General features: G+C 47.6%; 1 protein-coding gene across 3 annotated transcripts in view; it reads right to left on the bottom strand.

The window, feature by feature from the left end:
- The window catches only part of PIK3R5 (phosphoinositide-3-kinase regulatory subunit 5), a 65,743-nt gene that overhangs the window by 15,711 nt on the left and 30,103 nt on the right, over nt 1-19,929 (bottom strand). For all 3 annotated transcript variants that reach the window (XM_055307177.1, XM_055307179.1, XM_055307180.1), the window contains exons 2-5: nt 8,817-9,114; nt 6,959-7,059; nt 3,904-3,972; nt 3,002-3,140 (exon numbers count right to left, since the gene is read on the bottom strand). In XM_055307177.1, coding sequence (XP_055163152.1) covers nt 3,002-3,140; nt 3,904-3,972; nt 6,959-7,059; nt 8,817-8,919 — 412 coding nt within the window. In that variant the 5' untranslated portion in view covers nt 8,920-9,114. The remainder of the gene's footprint in view (nt 1-3,001; nt 3,141-3,903; nt 3,973-6,958; nt 7,060-8,816; nt 9,115-19,929) is intronic.

The raw sequence follows: 19,929 nt of genomic DNA, 5'->3' as shown, positions 1-19,929 counted from the left end.
TGCTCTGCCTGGCTCTCACTGTCCACGCACATCTGCTCGCTGGGCTGCCCAGGACAGAGGCTCTGCTCAGCTGCCCCCTCAAAATATCTTGAGGCATCATGTGCATTCAGCGAAGAGCTGGCTGGTTCTACCGGGTGGTGGGAAGCGGTCTCCCTGCGTGCAGGGGACAGCCTCCCCCAGCTCTACATCTCTTGCACCCCTTTCAAAGTAAAAAAAAAAAAAAAAAAAAAAAAAAAAGTCACTTAGCACTTAGATCTTGGGATTATCCACTGAAGGCCCTGTCAACATATTTGCATTTTTAATCCTGTCTTCATTATAGAAGGAAAGAAAAATGTAGCCTTCTGGTTCAAGGAGTTCTGGTCACCAGCAAGAAGCCCAGAAGCAATCAACACGGAACTGTGGGGTTTGGGGGAGCAGCTGGAAGGAAGGGGATGGAAGAGATGAACCCTGAACTGGCTGGGTCACTTAGGGCGCCTTGCAAGTTAGATTGGCAAACTTTTTCTATCCGTCATGTGCCCGAGCACCTCTACCTGTCCAGCACTTCATCTTCCGGATTTCTAGATTTTTCCACTCAAGTCTCAACAGGAACAGGCGGGCTTCGGGGTGTGGCCAACCCTGCCCTGTACCTGCTCTGTGCCTCTGTAACCACAGACAGCTGATTGGCTGGGCAGCCAGGTAGGTCAGCTGATTGGTCGGGAGAAGACAAATCAATTGATTGGCTGGTTGGTGGGGGACAGCTCAGCTGATTGGCTAGGCAGACAAATCAGATAATTAGGAAGAAATTCTGAAACCCTGCAAAGGTATTTACACACAGAGCTTCAGTCCTGAGCTCTCAGGCCTAGGAATCGTTGAGGAATGAGATCTGGTTCTCCTGTCCTGGGTGGGTTTAAATGCTGTGGGCACGAGGCAGGGTTTGGTGCATGTATACACTTAAAAGAGAAAAAAACAAAAATGGGATTAAAATATACATAGTATTTGGGGGACCTGCTTTTTGACTCAGCAAGTTACTACTGGACGTCTTTTGCCCTCCGTAACTCTGTATCTACATCTTTAATGATTGGATAGCTATATAAAAGCTTTAAATTTGATGCTCTCAAATCTGTCCGCCTTTTCTTTTATAATTTTTGCCTGGGGGCGGAGTAGCTGGCTGTTTGGTATCTCCTCCACTCTAGGTGGTTCATGTAACCTACTTTTCTTTTATTACATTCATAGTCTTATTTCCCATACTTCAATCTTTAATCTATCTGAAATTTGTTTGAGATAGGGTTCTTAGTTTTTTTTTAAGACAAAACTATAACTCAGTTTGAATGGTCTGTCAATTGTCCTGATACCATTTATCAAATGATAAATTTTATTCATCACTGGTTTCAGGATGCCACTTCATCATATAACAGATCTTTATATATTTAGCCCATTTCTAGCCATTCTATGTTGTTCCATTAATTTATCTATTCTTATACCAACAGTGCACTATTTTAATACCTATAGCCTTATAGTTATACTTTATAGTTAACTATATAGTTAACTTTCAAAGACCTACTAAGGGAAATACCCCTTCTTCTGCTATAAGAATACATCAATAAAAACATGATAAATACAGAAGAAAATGCTACTGGAGAGCATTTGTTCTTTCAGATAGACTTTATCTATTTTGATAAATTTTAAAAGATATTGTTGGTATTTTTTTATCACAATTGCATTTATTTCTATAACACCTGCTGTTACTACAATATTGATTCAATCTAACAACATGTCTCTTAAGTAACTTATCCTTCAGTTAGGTTTATTTCTGTATGTAGGTAATTCACATCTCTTTTTCTTCTTTTATATTTTTAGTTGCGATTATAAATTGGGTTTCTTTCTCCCTCACTATATTCTCTTACTGGTTAATGCCATTAGCTACCTGTTTGTCAGTTCTGACAGTTCTTTGGGTGATTCTCTTAGTCTTGACAGATAAGCAATTGTTTGATTTCTGCATAATTAAAATGTTATCTTCTCTGGAAGAAGAAAAATTCTTTATTTTTGCCTTTTTGCATAGGCAAATTCCTATAAGCACAAAGAGGAAGGTTATTGATGTAAATGGAAACACTTCTAGCATTTCACTGTGGGCTGTTACTTCCTTAAGAACACTTCCATGTGTTAATAATAGTTTCCAAATATTGTAATATTAGGAATTAAATTTTTTTATTTTTTATTTATTTATGATAGTCACAGAGAGAGAGAGAGAGGCAGAGACACAGGCAGAGGGAGAAGCAGGCTCCATGCACCAGAAGCCCGATGTGGGATTCGATCCCGGATCTCCAGGATCGCGCCCCGGACCAAAGGCAGGCGCCAAACCGCTGCGCCACCCAGGGATCCCTAATATTAGGAATTAATGTTGAATTCTATCAAATGTTTTAGGGGCATCTATCAGGATGTTTACCTGACATTATTCCTTTGAGCTACTGACGCTGATGAATTAGTCTAGCAGACCATCTTGCACACAGTAAATCTTACCTTCTTAGATTTTTCTCTTGCCCTAAAACAGTTTCCTAGGACTTCATTTTCATGTCTATTAGAACACCAGCAGTTTTTCAAGAATTCCTACTTTGCAGACCCCTCACATGTGAAAACTTAGCACCAGGTGCTTGTCCACACCTACCATGGCACCCATCGACTATGGCACCCATCAACCTGTCCATTCCTAGTGCCAGCTACTTCTCTGGCCAGGACTAAAGCTATCCACACATGCATTTTCCTATTTGATCCTAAGGCAAAAAGAACCCAGAAAGGCCTTTTGTCACTATTGTGGGGGCTTCTCTCTCTGACCTGGGCAGTCTCAGAGACCTTTTGGCAAACCAGAGTACAGGCACAGACCATGTAGTGGGGTCTCCTTGCCTTGAACCCTGCTCAGCTTCCCCTAGGAATTCCTCCTTGAGTTGTGTCTTATGTTCACGCCTCTCAGCCATTTGATGCTGTGTGCACAATGAAGAGCCCATGCACCTGCCACCCCGACACTTACCTGGGGCCTTGAGTTCAGCATCAATGAAGGTGAGCAGCTCCTGGCAGATGCTGCAGTAAGGAACAGGCCAGGTCAGGAATCGGTGGTAGGTTCTGGCTGCTTTCAGAAGGAGATCTGAATCTGGTGGGAAGTGTGGCGTCTGGATGGAAAGGGAGCAGCAAGCAGAGAGGTCTGGGTATGAGACCTCATAGGTGAGAGAGAGCTCACTGGTATTCCAGAACAGACCCTGCTCCTTTCTGGAATATTCCACACAAGATACACTCCTCCGGGCAGCAGTATGTCTCAGAATGAGACCAGAAAGAACCAGAAGTTATCCCTAGGGAGTGAGTTATAGATGGGCAAGATGGCACCCAGGGGCACCTCTACTGCAGGGCCATGATTTCACCACACACAATACCCAATACATGAAAGCACCTCTCTGAAAAGCTTCCACCCTGGAGGTCATACTACATGGTGCCATTGCTGCCACTCATTTGGGGGAGTGGTCTTCAATGCCTACACAACCTGTATTTACTATCCTTGCTTGAGGCAAAGATCTGTGCTTCAAAGTGGATTGGCTCCCATGGTCCTTTGATGCCGCTGGTCTAGTGCTGCTCACACTGGGTGAACTATTAGGGTATAGAATGAGGTGGACCTCAAATCTCTCAGCAGGATCTGTGTCATGGCTCGTGCATGGGCTGTGGACAGCAGACCTTCCACAGGAGCCTGGATACACCAGGCATGATGGGATCTGCATGGGGTTCTAGAGGCCTCTCAGAGTGGCTGCTCTGAAGCCATCAGAGGGCTGATACCTGTTTCAGGGTCCTGGCTTGACAGCTTCCCTCCGTGTTGTCTCTGGAGGTGTGAGGCCACCCCTCCCTGTCCCTTCCCACTTCCCCCAGCTGGCCCACCCTGGAACTTACGCAGAGGACAGTGGAGTAGAAGAGCAGGGCCAGGGGGGCCAGAAGGTCATAAGTGCCCTTCTCTTGGACCTGTGGATGGGACAGGAGAGAAGAGGGTGAGGCTCAGCACAGGTGTAGAATAGAGCAGTGCTCTCTTGCTCTGTACTTTCTTTTCTTTCTTTCTTACATGAAAGGCAATATAACCACAAGGCAAAAATTTGGGAAATGCAAGTTTTAAAAAAAAGGCATCACAATATCCCCCCTCTAAATGCAACCCCAGCTAATATCGCAATGCTTCTCCTAACACCATTTTTCTCTATGTATTTTCCTCCGGGAAACTTGATTGTAGTATGTGTATTTTTACTCCTACTTTTTTTTTTTTTTTACCTATAATACTATAAATGAATTTCTGTTTCCTATATCACCTCTAAAAACACACGTTTCCCCTGTTCCTGGCTATGCATTTCCTTTTTATTTGTGTTGTAAATATTTTTTCAAATTTGTCTTTTTTTTTTGAAAATGACTTTTTTTTTATTTTTTTAATTTATTTATGATAGTCACACACACAGAGAGAGAGGCAGAGACATAGGCAGAGGGAGAAGCAGGCTCCATGCACCGGGAGCCCGACGTGGGATTCGATCCCAGGTCTCCAGGATCGCGCCCTGGGCCAAAGGCAGGCGCTAAACTGCTGCGCCACCCAGGGATCCTTTTTTTTTTTTTTTTTTTTTAAGATTTTGTTTATTTATTTGAAAGAGAGAGAAAGAGAACATGCGAACAGTGGGGAGAGGAAGAAGCAGGCTCCTTGCTGAGCAGGGACCCCGATGCAAGGCTCGATCCCAGGACCCCAGGATCATGACCTGACCGAAGGCAGATGCTTAACTGATTGAGCCACCCAGGCACCCCTGTTATGTGCTTTTTAATTTTATAGATTTTTCCCTTGATGTCCCAATATTAGAAGTGTTCGTTTTTTTCCTTCATGGATTTTTGCTTTGGCAAGTGAGCATCCTGTAAATATTCCTACATCTCTTTTCTTCTTTTCTCTGAAGCTTCATTTTCTTAAATGTAGATCTTTAATACACTTAGAATTCTTTTTTTTAAAAGATTTTATTTATTTATTCATAGACACACAGAGAGAGAGGCAGAGACACAGGCAGAGGGAGAGGGAGAAGCAGGCTCCATGCAGGGAGCCCAACGTGGGACTCGATCCCAGGTCTCCAGGACCACACCCCAGGCTGCAGGCGGCGCCAAACCGCTGCGCCACCAGGGCTGCCCTACACTTAGAATTCTATCTGCTGTATGGTATGCAGTAGGAAACTTACTCTGAATTTTTCCAAATGTTTAGTCAATTTTCACTAAACCATGTAATAAATCTTACTGATGCAATTTTGTTGTATATTTAAATTTGTTCATACCTTTGGATAATACCCATCTTTTTATTACCTGCATAATATTTCTTCTGATAGGTTGCCATAATTTATTAGCTTCACTTTGGACATTTGAGATTATCTTCTTGCTGTTTTAGATGCTTTTGCAATGCACATCACTTTGTACGTGTTGCTTTTTTCTATAACTGGGATTCTTTATCTTTAGAGTTCAAGAAGTGGGATCAATAGTTCAATGAGTATAAACACATTTCTAATCTTTAAAGCAAACTGCCAAGTTGCTTTCCAGAAGGACTGTGCCAATTTCAAAATGCCACAAATATGAAAGCACTGGTTTCACTCTATCCTTCCCTGCATTTCTTGTTATTTATTTATTTATTTATGCAAATTTGCTAGGCAAAAACTGTCTCATTATGGTTTTGATTTGCATTTGTTTTATTATAACCAAGGCAACATTTTTTCCATATTGGCTTACAAATTCTATTTGTTCCCTGATGCATCATCTCTTTGACACACCCACCACACTAGATACATACGTTTTTTTCAGAATTCTTTGGCCAAAATGCTACACGTTTCAGCCCATCCTGGAATTCATGGGGGCTGAAGATACAGAGAAATCCCCACCATCTGTGCTGTGCTCTGCAGGCTCAAATGGAGAATTCTCCTTCTCTTTACCCTGAACAGATCATGTGTCTGATACACCTGCTGCTCAGGTCTCTTCTACAAACCCTCCCCTATTGTTACGCGGTAGTTGATATTTGCATTTATGAGTTAAACACTCCAGAGGCAGTTTAGCTCTTCTGAGTTGGTCTGCTTGTGATCGGGTTATAACAGTACCCAGTAAACGGTGGTGAGCATCTTGATAAACCAAGACTTTCCAGGGACAGCTGAGAAAGTCACATGTTTTCCAACTCATCATGTATTTTTTAAAAAGGAAAAAAATAAAAACCACTTAAGAAGAGAATTCTTTACAAAAGACCCAGCATCCTTTTTAGGGACTCACAGGTGTTCTGGAATCCCAGCCCAGCTGAGCCTTAGACACACCCTTCTTTTTAGAAGGTCATAAAAGTCTATTTCTTATGGACCTGCCATTAGACAGGGTCTCAGTTTACCTTTCTAATCCATTTTCTCTTCTGTGTCGATTTTTATGGGTCTTTTTAAGAAAAGGAATATGGGAGAGAGCTTCCTCCCTCCTCTCTAATCAATACCTAGACTTACAAGCCATGTCTGTCTCAAGAAATGGCTTAAATGGGGCATCGGGGTGGCTCAGTTTGTTGAGCATCTGACTCTTGATTTTGGCTCAGGTCATGATCTCAGGGTCATGAGATCGAGCCTGGCATCGGGCTCTGTGCTGGGTGTGGAACCTGCTTAAGATTCTCTCCCTCTGTCTCTCTCTCTCTCCATCCCTCCCCCTGCTTGTGTTTGCACTCTCTCTAAAAAAATTTAAAAAAAAATTTTTAAAGGCAGCTTAAACTCAGAACCCTAGCTCAGGAATCTCACGAATCCTCGTCTTGTTATTGAAAGGACCGCAAGCCCTCCCTAGAAACCTTCAATCCACAAACACCACTAGTACAGAAAACTCAAGGGGGGGGTCCCAGTGCCTTTACTAAGCTCCACGCTGGGGCGGGCACCCCAGAACTGATGCTCCGCGGGGACCTTTCCCCTTGACTCCTCAAGCCCTGGCCGGCCCTCACCTCTCGGGTTTTCTGCAGGATCTGCTCCAGGAGGATGAGGAAGTGGCCTGGGTCCCTGCTGACCAGCTCCTGCAGGCTCCAGCAATTGAGACACAGGCCAGCTGGAAAGGCAGAGGACAGGTGAGCGTTCAGTGTAGGTCTGGGGCAGGGGGTGGGAGTCCCCGGGGCTACACAGGGGCCCTCTTTTCCAAGGTAGGAGTCTGAGAACACTCTAGATCAGCCATCAACACTGTCATGCCTCATCAAGACAAGTTTCTGATTCCTGCAGAGAGTGGGCTCAAGAGATATAGAGACGGGCCCGATCCCCTTTCAAGGCCATGGGTCTTCCACAACCGCCTCTTGCCCTGACTTCCTACGGGGGGTGCCGGAACCTGCTTGGTGCCTGAAGGAGGGCAGGGGCAGAGAGTGCTGGAGAACAAGCATAGAAGCCACAGCAAGCTCTGCCCCAGGAAACAAGCCCAGGTGTCTGCCTGCCTGTGGGACTTTCCAGGACTGCCTGGCTGGGGAGCGCAGGCAGGGGGAAGCCACATCCGTCTGTCTTCTGGAAGCCAGAGTGGGTTACTTTGTCCTTCTAGAACTTTCCCAGACTTTTTCACTTTGTTGGTCTCAATTTCCCCGCAGCCAGTAAGGGGAAGCCCTTAGAAACTAGCGGGGTGGTCATGGAGGCCTGTGTGTGCATGCGTGTGTGTGTGTGTTTGCACACGCACACATGTGAGTAGTGCACGTGAGAGCATTTAGGGTGGAAGTGAACTGGCCAGGAGTTTCGTGTGGACACAGGTTTTTGTAAAACCGGCCAAAGTCAGATATTTTTGTCTTCTCTTACATACCGATGGCCACCCCCCAATTCTACATGCTTAGGCTCTGTCAAAACCCAGGCAGGAAGCAAACTACCATTGACCGACCACCCACTGTGTGCCAGTAAGGTGCTAGGTGCTCACACACACTCCCCTGAGTCTCCCAACCAGTGCCTCCTGCTGTCACTACTCTGTCGCTACTCTACTCTTGACTTTACAAGGCAGGTAGGGTCCTGAGAGGTTAAATGACTTGCATGAGGTGGCAGCAGCCAGTGAGAGATGGTTTTAATCCAGATCTGTTCAATCCCAAAAAGCAAGGAAAGCCTCTTGGAGGAGGGGACACGTGGGCTGAGACTTGCATGAGAAGGAGCCAGCTATGTGCCCCTTCTGAGGGAAGAATTGCAGGCAGCAAGTGCAAAGGTCCTGCGGTAGGAAGGCACCACGTATGTTCAAGGAGCCGTGGCTAGCTATCTTCTAGGCTACTTAGGGAGGCGAATGAGATATGGGATGTGAAACGTCTTATAAGCCTGAGAAATTATTACAAGTAGGCACCAGTCTTCAGAGAGACAATCGCCCCAGCCCTGCAGATGAGCCTGTTTCTCAGTCCCAGGGAACACATCACACGGAAACCTCCTGCTCCCTGAAGCTCGGTTGAGATTCCCCGCTGTCCTACAGGGGAAAATAGGGGATGCAGCTCTGGAAGGAACTAAAAACCAGGTAAACAGAATTCTGGGGAGAGCTATCTACGGGTTCCTAGCTGTTCTTCTGGAATCAGCCATTGTAGGGTTTCTATGATGGATCGATACCTTCTCTTAGGAGTTGTGCTTCTGGGAAAGAGAGAGAGACTCAGCCATGAGGAGGAGGAAGAAGTCAGGGGACAAGAGACAAAGGACCCCACGCCGAGGGCCCACCCACCCGCCAGCAGGCGCTGTGCCCGTGGGGGGCCTGCCTGGGTGGGGTCTTGCACAGTCACGTACTCGGGGGATGGAACCCAAAGCTGCCAGCCCCTGGCCATTGTTGGGTGCCCTGTGCCCCAGCCCTGCTCCCCGCTCCCCCAGACCTACCGGACCAGGAGGTGGAGCAGCGGCTGAGGCTGAGCCCATGCAGGCAGCGCTCCAGTGCATGCTGGATGCGGTCCTCCGTGCACGTCGTGGCCCCTGGCTGCATCCTGAGTCATCGCCTGCAGGTGGGGGGTGCAGGGGATAGACGCCGGTCAGCCTGGACAGCCCTGGGCTCGGGGAGCAGCTGGTGTCGCGGAGCACACGGCCCCAGTGCAGTCAGCCCTGTAGTCGCGGAGGCTGCCAGGTGACGGGGTCCCCGCGAGGGCCCGGCAGTAGGCAGACGGCAGCAGGCAGCAGGGCTCTGTGGGAAAACTCAGCATCACCAGGAGAGGGAGGATTTTTCTGAAGCCCCAGGCCCAGGGATGGGTAGGGAGAAGGCTGCACCAGGTTGGCCGGGTGCTCCAGGCCTTCACACAGCCCCCATGCCCACCCCACCTCGCCCTCGGCTTGGGTGCCCAGGCCTCAGGCACCTGCTCCTTCTCTGCCCTCCCCTCCACTCTTGCCACCCGTCTTCCTTTTCCTCAAGGGCTGGCAGTGCCCCTAGGCATCAAAGGCCTTGTGTGTTCTGCTCCCCCCTTGTCCTACCAAGGAGGGACCTGGAGGGCCGCGGGGAAGGGGCATTAGGAAAAGCTGTGGCACCAGCTGGGGAGCCAGGAGAGGTGCTGCGCTCTGAGAGCCGCCACCAGGCCAGCCCAGCTTCTTAGCTCCGTTTGGGGGCTCCCGGGGCACATGGTTCAGCACTGTGGACGAACCTGGCTTCTGCCGGCAACAGACTCGGACTCGGAGTGTGACTCCGATCGTGGTGAGCTGTGTGACTTCCAGCAAGTGTTCTTTTCCGAGCCTCAGTCTACTCCTCTGGGAAATGGGGATAACACAGTACTGACCCCAGAGGGCTGTTGGGGAGAATGCCAGAGCGGCTGTGTGCCCCGTGCGCTCCCAAGGCGCGAAAGCCAGCCCACTCCAGGCCCCGGGGACACTCACCCACTCCCCACTCCCGCGTCTGCCCCCGCCCTGGGCAGGCCCTGCCACTGGCCCTGTCACGCCAGGTCCTGGAGGGATGCCAAGGAAGCAACGGTCCAGCTCTGTGGAACTGGGGACAGGCCCGGAAACCAGAAGCAGAAGCATGGAGCCCTGGGCTGAGCCATGCAAACGACATGCAAAACTGGGACATCCTAGCATCGCCCCAGCGGCATGACTGGAAGCCTGGGCTCCCGGAGGCCCCACGTAGGCAAATCCTCCTACTTCTCCAGCCTGAGAGGGACTGCGAGCCCTTTGTAAGCTGTCCAGCATCACCCCGCTTCAGTGATGTCCCCCGTGGGCCACGCTCCTTGGTGTCAGAGGCTTCTGGGCCCATGCCCTGCCTGGACGTGCCAGTGTGCAGCATGGACACGCATCCTGGGAATGGACCCTCATGATAAGGTCTCGGCTGCCTGCCTTCGGCGGCAGCCCCCAAATGAGACCCTCCCCAGCTTAGCCTATCCAGACTCGGAGCTATAAGCACCTGCTGGAAGAGCCAAGAGATCAGGCTCCTTCAAAAAGATGAATTTGGGGCATGGACGGTTGGTCCAGATGGCATCAAGGGGCCCCCTCTGCCCCACAGGCTGATTTCTCCGTGTTAGCCCCAGCGTGGGTTCCTGGAGGGAGCTCAGAGGTTAGCCCCCCACCCCTTCAAGTGCTTCATTTCCCAGAAGGGGCAACTGAGACCCCGAGATGGTAAGGGGCAGCCCAGGGGTGGGCATCCCACTGGGAGAGCCCACACAGCTGTAACCAGACAACAGTATCAAGCAGGACAACATCTGTGTTCCCAAATTGCAGCCAAGGCCCAACTCTGAGGACAGAAGGTGCTAATCCACCTGCTAATGTTCTAAGAGTCATGGTGGGCTGGCAGGGGTGGGGGCCTCGCTGGCAGGTGTCCATCCCCACTCAGCCAGCTGCCCACCCTCCCCCACTGAGACGAGAAGACTGGGGAAGAGATGAGAGCTTGTCAAGCATTCCAGAGGGCTCTCCCTTCTCTCCCAAAGCCAAGGGGGGGTGCTTTAAGAGAGTCCCCTATTCAGACCCGATGCCTGCCAGCTGGGGGGGATGCTGCCATTTTGGGGTCACAATACTCTCCACAACCAGCACACTTGCTCCTGTGCTAACCGGGAGCCATGGTAGGATTGAGAGCAAGAGCAGAGTGGGCAACGGCATGCAGGCCCAGTGCCGGGGGAGGACATATGAACTCCTTGTGCGGAAAGGGAGGAGTGGGAATTAGCCACATAAGCCCGACTACAGCTGTTTGGTTGACACTTGACCCTGGAGGGGTCATCCTAGCGGGGTGAGGGATCATCAGCAGAAAGAGGCTGATGGGTGGGTCACCTCTGGGAGAAACTGGATGGAGGGGGACAGGGTAATCTGTGGCAGAGAGGAGTTCCCCTCCACCTGAGGTCACACAGCGAAGAAGTGGCAAAGCCAGGACCAAACCCAGGGAGTCTGGTCTTAACCAGACACAGTCAGATGCCAGTTACCAGGACAACACCACCAGTTGGTGTTTTCACCCCTAAGACCGCAGACTCAATAAACTGTAACATGATCTTGCTTCAAGAGACCTACCTTCCCAGTTGCTATGACCTTGAGCCCACCATGCCTGTCTACACCAGCTGCCTGCCCTCCAGAGAGGGGATCAGGACCCACAGAGGCTCTCTAGTGGCTGAACTGGGCAGTCTTTAGCCTGGGCAAGGGCTGAGCCACACCAACTGGGTTGAAAGTCCCCTCCACCCAGCCCCTGCTGCAAGGGACAACTGGGTTGTGTCACAGGGCAGGAATGAGTCATCCGCCCTATTGCGTCCCACTGTAAACACAAGATGCAAATGAACATTTCAGCCAACACTACTTCTGTTGTACCCCCTATTCTTAGGGGGTCAACACACGGCATCCTGGGGCAGCTATGAGCAGGCTTCGCAGCACCCCTCCCACACCTGGTGGCCCATACTCCTCTCCTCCTCCAGGCCTCTAAGCCTCCCATCTCTTGGCTTCAGTGTCCCTGGCTATTCATTGAAGACCATCAGGGCCTTCTCCATGGATGGGCCAGAGGCACTGGGCACTGGGCAAGGCTCCTGCTGTGCCAGCCCCCCTGGCATCCTGACACCATCTGAGTTGGCCCCAAGCAGGACCTGCCCAAGGCACTGGGCCTTGGGAACCAAAGGGAGGTGGGAGCCCAGTCCAGATCCTCAGCTAACCTGCCCTGGGGTTAGCCCTGCACACCGTGGTTCACCACCTGGACCTCTGGCATTTCTGTGGGATGAGTCAGTCATCAGCCGATTCTTGTGACTTGTCAGAACCCCCAGTGGCTTTGGGGTGGAGATGAAGGGGGAAGAAGGTGGCACTCCCTCCCTCCCCAAGGATGATTTCAGAAAGACTTGGCAGGCGAGGCCTGGCTGCCCGGGGCCACCTTGCTGAGAGGAGCATCTGTTGTGAAATTCCAGCTGCTGCCCGGAATGGGAATGCCCCTCCCTCATGGTGGGGTCGTGTTGAAATATTGGACAGCTGGGCTTTGCCGCCACCTCCAAGTTCCTCTTCCTGAGCCAGTAAGGGTGAGTCCTTACTGGGGACCCTGAGCACAGCAGGGAGAACTGCAGTTGAGGGGGGCGGTGACCCCAGAGGGCACAAAGGGAGACCTCCTCTTCACATGCTGACCTGAGCCCATGATGCAAAACAAGGTCATCTTCCCAAAGGTACAGAACTAGTCAAAGGTCAGCCTGGATCCAGCTTCCTTGGGGCAGCCCCCCAGGGGGACAGGGACTGGGGGCTTCTCAAACCTTGTGGAATGGCAGAGGTAGTGGGCCTACGGTCTACATGTCACAGGAGGAGAAGCGTGTACCTCCAGACTCTGGCAGGCGCCCGCACAGCTTCCCTGATGTTCTGGAATATTCTAGGCCCATGCTTTGAAGCCTCAGCTCCACAGGTGGGAAAAAGAGAGGCTGACCCTCATCACCACCAGCTTTGGCCCTGTGTCACTCCTCCCTCTGCCCCTTCCTACCGTCCCCTGTGGTTTGACTTCCCATCCCTGGCCCACTCTCCTCCATGAGACTCTTCCAAGGCAGAACCTCTACTACGACCTAATTTTAAAATTTCTCACCATCAAAGCAGGAAAGATACACCTGAAACCAAAGATACTGAGGTAAAAAAGGGATGAGAAGGAGGGGGGAATGAGATGGGGGTGATGAGGACGGGCAACACTCCTTTGGGGCTAATTTTATGTATCCCTTTAACACTCAGAACCATAGCAAGATTTTACATACCCCAAGTATGTAACTCAAGTCACACCATAACTTAAATCAACTAGGATTTAAGGTGCGGGGGGTGTGTTGTGTGTGTGACAAAAATACAAACAAATTCACCCAATGAGTCACATAACCATATTTAAAGGGATGGGAAGTGAAAGAATTAAGCAGAGGAACTTTGGAAAATAGTATTTTGACTGGATAACGTACGGCTAAAGACAAAAAGAACTATATGCAAACACTATTTTTTAATTATTAAATCTGTTTGTCATAGGGATCCAGAGACTTGTGTGCTTGCTACAACTAAGCAAATAAGTAAATATATCACAGATAATGAGAGCCAGCTTCTCACTGTTGGAAAAAGACATTATAAATAAGGAATGGGGGAAATCTAGAATGAACCGCCTTGTTGGACTGGCATTGGAGAAATCAGCATGAACTTGTGGTTTTTAATGTATTTACATAGAGATACACACAAAACTGAAAAAGTTGTGTGTATGCTTGCATTAAAATGTATATATATTTTTTCTAGCTAGGCCCGGAGAGCCAGGAAATGACATCCCAGTAGCAATGAGCACACCTAGTGCCAGGTCTTCATTTCTAAGGACCATTTTCCACTCATAGGAACCAGGGCTCCTCACAGAAATGGTTGATTCCAGGACCGGGGCTGGAAATATATAAAATGAGCCTGGAACATCTTATAGTGCCAGAAAATAAGTCATTCCTTGAAAAGGGACAAGGGTGTCAGAAGGATATGGGAGCCAGCTTGAAGGAGCTCCCAATGGCCAAAGCCAGGACAATTTTAATAACAAAATAAATCATGAAAGTGTTGGATTATAATTTGTAGGATGAAATAAATACCCATGAGTTTATACTAATGTTATAAATGGAAGGAAAAAACAAACGGAGGAGAAGGAACAGATCTTCTTTACGAAAGAATAGCAGTTAATAAAGGTGGATAGAATGAGAGAAATACAAAATCACCATGAGGCCAAAATACCACAGTAATAGCTGTCCTCAGGATGGATGTTAAAATCTGTGGATGAGAATCTGAGAGGAGACAGGATATTTGCAGTCATTGAGTGTTTCTTCCAAGAGATTAATTGATTACAAGGGAAAAATAATAACTGCACAGTGGAGAAACCCAGCACCACCCTAACCTCATGATCAGAGCCAATATTACCAATAATAAGATATCAGGATCATGTATCCCCTGCTATGATGCACTTCTGCAGGATTCTTACCAAGAGAGTACAACCACAATCGAACCATGAGAAAACATTCTGTAACATAACTGGCCAGTTCTCACCAGAATGAACGTCAAGGTCATAAAAGATAAAGAAAGACTGAGGAACTGCCACAGATAGGAGGAAACTGAGGAGACATAAAAACTAGATACAATGTGGGATCCTGGATGGGATTCTGGAACTAAAAGAAGACATTGGGGGTTGTGGGGGTCAGGGAGAGATGGCTAAAATCCAAGGAAGGTGCACAGTGTAGTGAGGAGTATTGTACCAACGATCACATCCTGGTTTTGGTAACTGCACCAAGTCACGTGAGTTGTTAACGTTAGGGGAAGCTGGGTGGATGGCCTACATGGTTCTAAGACCCTTTGGAGAGCCCTTCATAGCCTTTGAATAGCCTTCCAGTTGGTTGTTCAATGCTTTGCTGTCCTTCATGACCATGTTTCAAGTCCCCATGTCATGGATGGTCAGAGTTCCTAGTTATTGGTGGGTGGGCCCATGCAGGGTTAGCTGCCTCCCCCCCAATCCAATGGTTCGCAACTGGGGTGGAGAATCTCTGGGGCTCTTGGAGGGTCTCTGAGGGCTTTATGTGAAAATAGCTAAACTGTGTTTTCATTTTGATGGCAATCTAGAAGCCAGTAGTGAGGGTATTTTGGAATATGTTGATGATACCTATGGGAAAATGTGACCATAAAAAGTAGGTGCCTGGTTTGCATTTGTGTCTATCACCTAAAAGGACAGGGCACAGCAGGTGTGTTCTGGAGGTCTACTAGAGCTCAAAGCTGAATACAATGAGTTCATGGAAAATGCTTAGCAAAAGGAGAAAACCTTACACGAGCTGAAGAGACACCAGAAAATAAATTAATAGAAAATGTTTCTTAAAAGTGCTTGGCACATAATAAGCATTCAGTAAATGCTATCTATTAGCTATCAGCGTGCTTTCCTCACACAAACAATTCCATGGTCAAATTCCAGAGAGCTTTGACCCTGAGCCAAGAAATAAAACCCTCCCTGGGTGATTCTGACACAGTCAGGCTTGAAAAGTAATGTTTTCTATTTTTCTCAAAGACACACACATACTAGACTAGATGAGAGGGAAAGCATTCTGGAGACCAGCTAGTGCAAACTTCCCATTCCATGGAGGCTCTGGGCGGTGAAGCCTTGCTCACATTGGAAAGTGGTAAGTTTACTGCTATCTGAGCCTAGAACCCAGGGGAGTCACGGCACCTTCTTGCCTAGGTGGACACCAATCCCTTGCTGCCCATCAGTGAGACATCGGCTCCTCCCCTGAAGCTTATTTCTGGATTCTTTTTCTACTTTTCTTCTGGAGTTATCAGTTTTTCAACTCCTTCATGTGTCAACATTGTGAATTTAGGCTTTCTGACACTATCATTCATTTTAATGCAAATTTAAATTTTGTTTTAAAGATTGTATTTATTAAAAAAATAAAAATAAATAAAGATTGTATTTATTTATTCACAAGAAACCCAGAGAGAGAGGCAGAGACACAGGCAGAGGGAGAAGCAGCCTCCCTGCGGGGAGCCCGATGCAGGACTCGATCCCAAGACCCCGGGGTCACGTCCTGAGCCGAAGGCAGATGCTCAACTGCTGAGCCACCCAGGAGTCCCAAGACTTAAAATTTTTTTAGCAAGGATCTAAGTCTAGGATTTCTACATAATTAAAAAAATTCTTTCTGAGCCTATAATTTTAAGTCCCACTCTTCATCTAAATGTTGTAAAATTACAGTTTCTTTTAAAATACAGATCTAGATTGGGTTTGTATTAGATATTTTTATACTATATCACAATTCTTTAAATAATTCTTGTTGATGTTCACAGAAAATGTAATAACTATGAAAATGGCAGTGTTGGGGGGGCAGCAGCTTTAAGTTTGATTTACTTCGTTGCTTGCTGTTTATTTTTTTGTTTGTTTCCTTATTTTTACACTATGTCACTGTAGTTATGAGTTCTTTATTTTGATTCATTTCTTGCTCAGCTGGAGCATTTCAAGTAACTTCAGGATGAGTAAGATAGTTTATGTCTCTTTATGTGACTTTATATGTCATGTCATTTCATTCATTGAGGCTCTCAATGAATTCTACCTTTGCCAATTAAAGAGTTCGCATAATTCATATTTTTTCACCTTCAAAATATTTATAGCAACCCAAAATAATCAACAAAAAAAAATGGGTACCACGAAGGTACGGTGGTGTGGTACAAAGACAGAAATTTGGCACAAGATAGAAATTAATATTGTTCAGTTTATATGAATAAAAAACAGAAATTGCACTGGAAAAAAAGACCTCTCCCATAATAGCAAGAAAAAATAATAAGAGAAAAATAAGCTTTAAAAATATGCCAGATTTTGGGACACCTGGGTGGCTCAGTGGTTGAGTGTCTGCCTTGGGCTCAGGGCGTGATCCTGGGGTCCTGGGACCAAGTCCCACATCAAGCTCCCCTCAAGGAGTCTGCTTCTCCCTCTGCCTGTGTCTCTGCCTCTCTCTGTATGTCTCTCATGAACAAATAAATAAAATCTTTAAAAACTACATGCAACATTTTAATGAAATAAAACTTTTGAGGGACACAAACGAAGGCAAATAAATGGAAATACATATCCTCTTATGAGATAGGAATATTCAATATCAAAGAATTGATTCAAAATGGATCAGAGCCTCAATGTAAAGATCTTCAATAATAAAATTCTCAGAAGAAAACATAAGAGAAAGACTTCCTCACACCAGATTTGTCAGTGACTTCTTGGCTATGACACCAGAAGCACAGGCAACACAATAAAAACAGATAAGGTGGACTTACGTCAAAATCTAAAATTCTGCACATCACACTCAATAGAGTAAAAAGGTAACCTAGAGAGTGGTAGAAAATATTTGCCAATCATATACCCGATAAGGAGTTAATATCCAGAATATATAATGAACTCCTATGACTCAAGAACAGCAAACAATTTGAAAAATGGACAAAGGATTTGAATAAACATTGCTCCAAAGAAGACCTATAGATGGCCAAGAGCACGTGAGAAGATGCTCAACATCACTAATCAACAGGGAAATGCAAATCAAAACCACAATGAGAGGGGCGCCTGGGTGGCTCAGTCGGTTAAGCATCTGCCTTTGGCTCAGGTCACAATCTCAGGGTCCTGGGATTGAGCCCCATGTCTGTCAGGCTCCCTGCTCAGTGTGCAGGGGGGCTGCTAGGGGGGTGTCTGCTTCTCCCTCTCCCTCTGCGCCTCCCTGCCCCCCATTTGTGCATGCTCTCCCTCTTCCTCTCTCAAATAAATAAAAACATCTTTTTTAAAAAAAACACAATGAAATACCACTTCACACCCATTAAGGCGGCTGTCATAAACAGAACAAAACAAAAAAGAAGTGTTAGTAAGGATGAGAGAAATGGGAACCCTTGTGCCCTGTTGCTGGGGATGTGAAATGGTGCTGGTGATTTCCCCAAAAATTAAAAATAGAATTACCAAATGATCCAGCAATTCCACTTCTGAGTCTATATATCCAGAAGAACTGAAAGCAGGGACTTGAATAGGTCTCGTACGTCCACATTCATGGCATCATCTTCACAACGGCCAAAAAGCAGGAGGAAACCCATGTCCATGGGCAGGCGAAGGGATACACATGATGCAGTATGTACACAGATGGGGTCTTTATCTGCCTTAAAAATTAAGGAAATCCTGTCACATGCTCCGACACGGATGAACCTTGTGATCACTGTGCTGCGTGAAATAAGGCAGCGGCAAAAACAAAGATCCTGCACGTACTCGAGGTACCCAGAGGAGGGAAATTCACAGGGACAAGGAGCTGGATGGTGGTTGTGGGGCTGGGGGATGGACACTGGGTGTGGAGTTCTAGTTTTGCGCAACACCGTGACTGTGCTTCACACTACTGAAGTGCACACTTATGCACCACTAGGATGGCAGATTTTACGTCATGTGTACTCCACCACAACTTTGAAAAAGGAATAAAGAAATAACTGTTTGACATCTCTGCAGTAGCACATAGGAATGTCAATTCTCTGTAATTTTTAAAAATTTATTCATGGGAGACACCAAGAGAGAGGCAGAGACACAGGCAGAGGGAGAAGCAGGCTCCCTGCGGGGAGCCCGGTACGGGACTCGATCCCAGGACCCCGGGATCACAACCTGAGCTGAAGGCAGGTGCTCAACCCCTGAGCCACCCAGGTGCCCCAGTTCTAAGTCTGAGCCTAGACAACCGGATGGAGGGAAGGAGGGCGGGCAGGCAGACAGGCCGCCTACAGGGGAGTAGCTGGTCTCTGTCAGATATCATTTTGGGCACTTTCACTGACAGCCTAGTTTAATGATCATCGTCCCCGATGACATAATCGTAGTTTATCCACATTTCTTGCAGATCAGGGACAGTCACCCATTCTTCTGGCCCAGTCCCTGCACTCACAGCATCTATGACCTGAGCTGGAAGCAATCTGGAATCGGGCCACCTCTCAAAGCCCCCCGGTTCTTCCCTGTGCGCGTTCACAGGAAGTCATCCCTACTGCTTTCCAGACACTCCATGCGTTGAGCACGTGGCTGCGCCTCTGTTATTACGTGAAGCTTCCGGGGAAGACATCTCGCACACAAGCTGCCCGGGTTCTCACTGGCGGTGAGAATTCATTCTCGGTGAGAATTCATTCTCTATGGGGGAGGATATCTCACGTCCTCCGTCCTAGCTTACTCTTTGAGATGTAAGATTTCTGGAGGGACATCTAGCAAACAGATGCATCTATGACAGTGGCAGTGGCTAGGGGACATTAGAAGGCTGCCAGGGCCACCGAGGGGTGACAGTGAGGAAAGGTAATAAACAGCAGTGATGGTTAGAGGGGGTGCATGGAGCAGGAAGGGGGCAGGGTGAAGCAGACGTGCACGCAAAGGGAGAACCACCAAGGAAACACAGATAAAGCCTTCGCTTACCCGACAACCTCGTAAAACTCTGAACAGAGAAGGATGAGGAACGTCCTAGTGGCTACATGACTTTCCCAAGGTTGCACCATGAGCAAGGGCATAGGCAGGATGGTCTGAGCCGTTTGAACCAGGTAATCATTTGGAAGAATGCAGAGAGGAAAACAGGATGCACGATGCTGCCTTTGCATATGGTAATTATAGTAACAGCAGCTAATGCTAATTGAGGACTTACTCTGTGCCAGGGCACTGTTCTAGGCTCTTTCTATGAATTAATTCACTGAATTTGTAGGAGGTAGACACGTTCTTGTCCCCATTTTACAGATGAGAAGAGTGAGGCCTAGAGTGCTCTCTCAGTTGGCAGATGATTTACGGTCTTCCTTGGCATGCCCTAGCAACTTAGCATCTCTGCAATAAAGGGGACCATGAGATGGGCAGACCGAAATGACTGCCAAGATGGGGAATAAGAGAAAGACGACAGGAAATTTTTTTTTTAGATGATAGGAATTTACCAAGTTGTAAACTCCCAGGCTAGCCCCTGGGCGCCTGGCACCAGAAACTATTTTAATCCTGCCTGTCCTGTTTGCCAGCAAATGCCTGCACCGTAACAAAGCAACAGATAAACATAAATGCAAAAAAAAAAAAAAAAAAAAAAAAACCTCAAGAAAGGCCGATTAC

Source organism: Nyctereutes procyonoides, unplaced genomic scaffold (assembly GCF_905146905.1).
Source record: "Nyctereutes procyonoides isolate TBG_1078 unplaced genomic scaffold, NYPRO_anot_genome, whole genome shotgun sequence".
NCBI classification, from domain to species: Eukaryota; Metazoa; Chordata; class Mammalia; order Carnivora; family Canidae; genus Nyctereutes; species Nyctereutes procyonoides.
The sequence above is the reverse complement of the archived record's forward strand: the minus strand, read 5'-3'. Positions and strand labels throughout refer to the sequence as shown.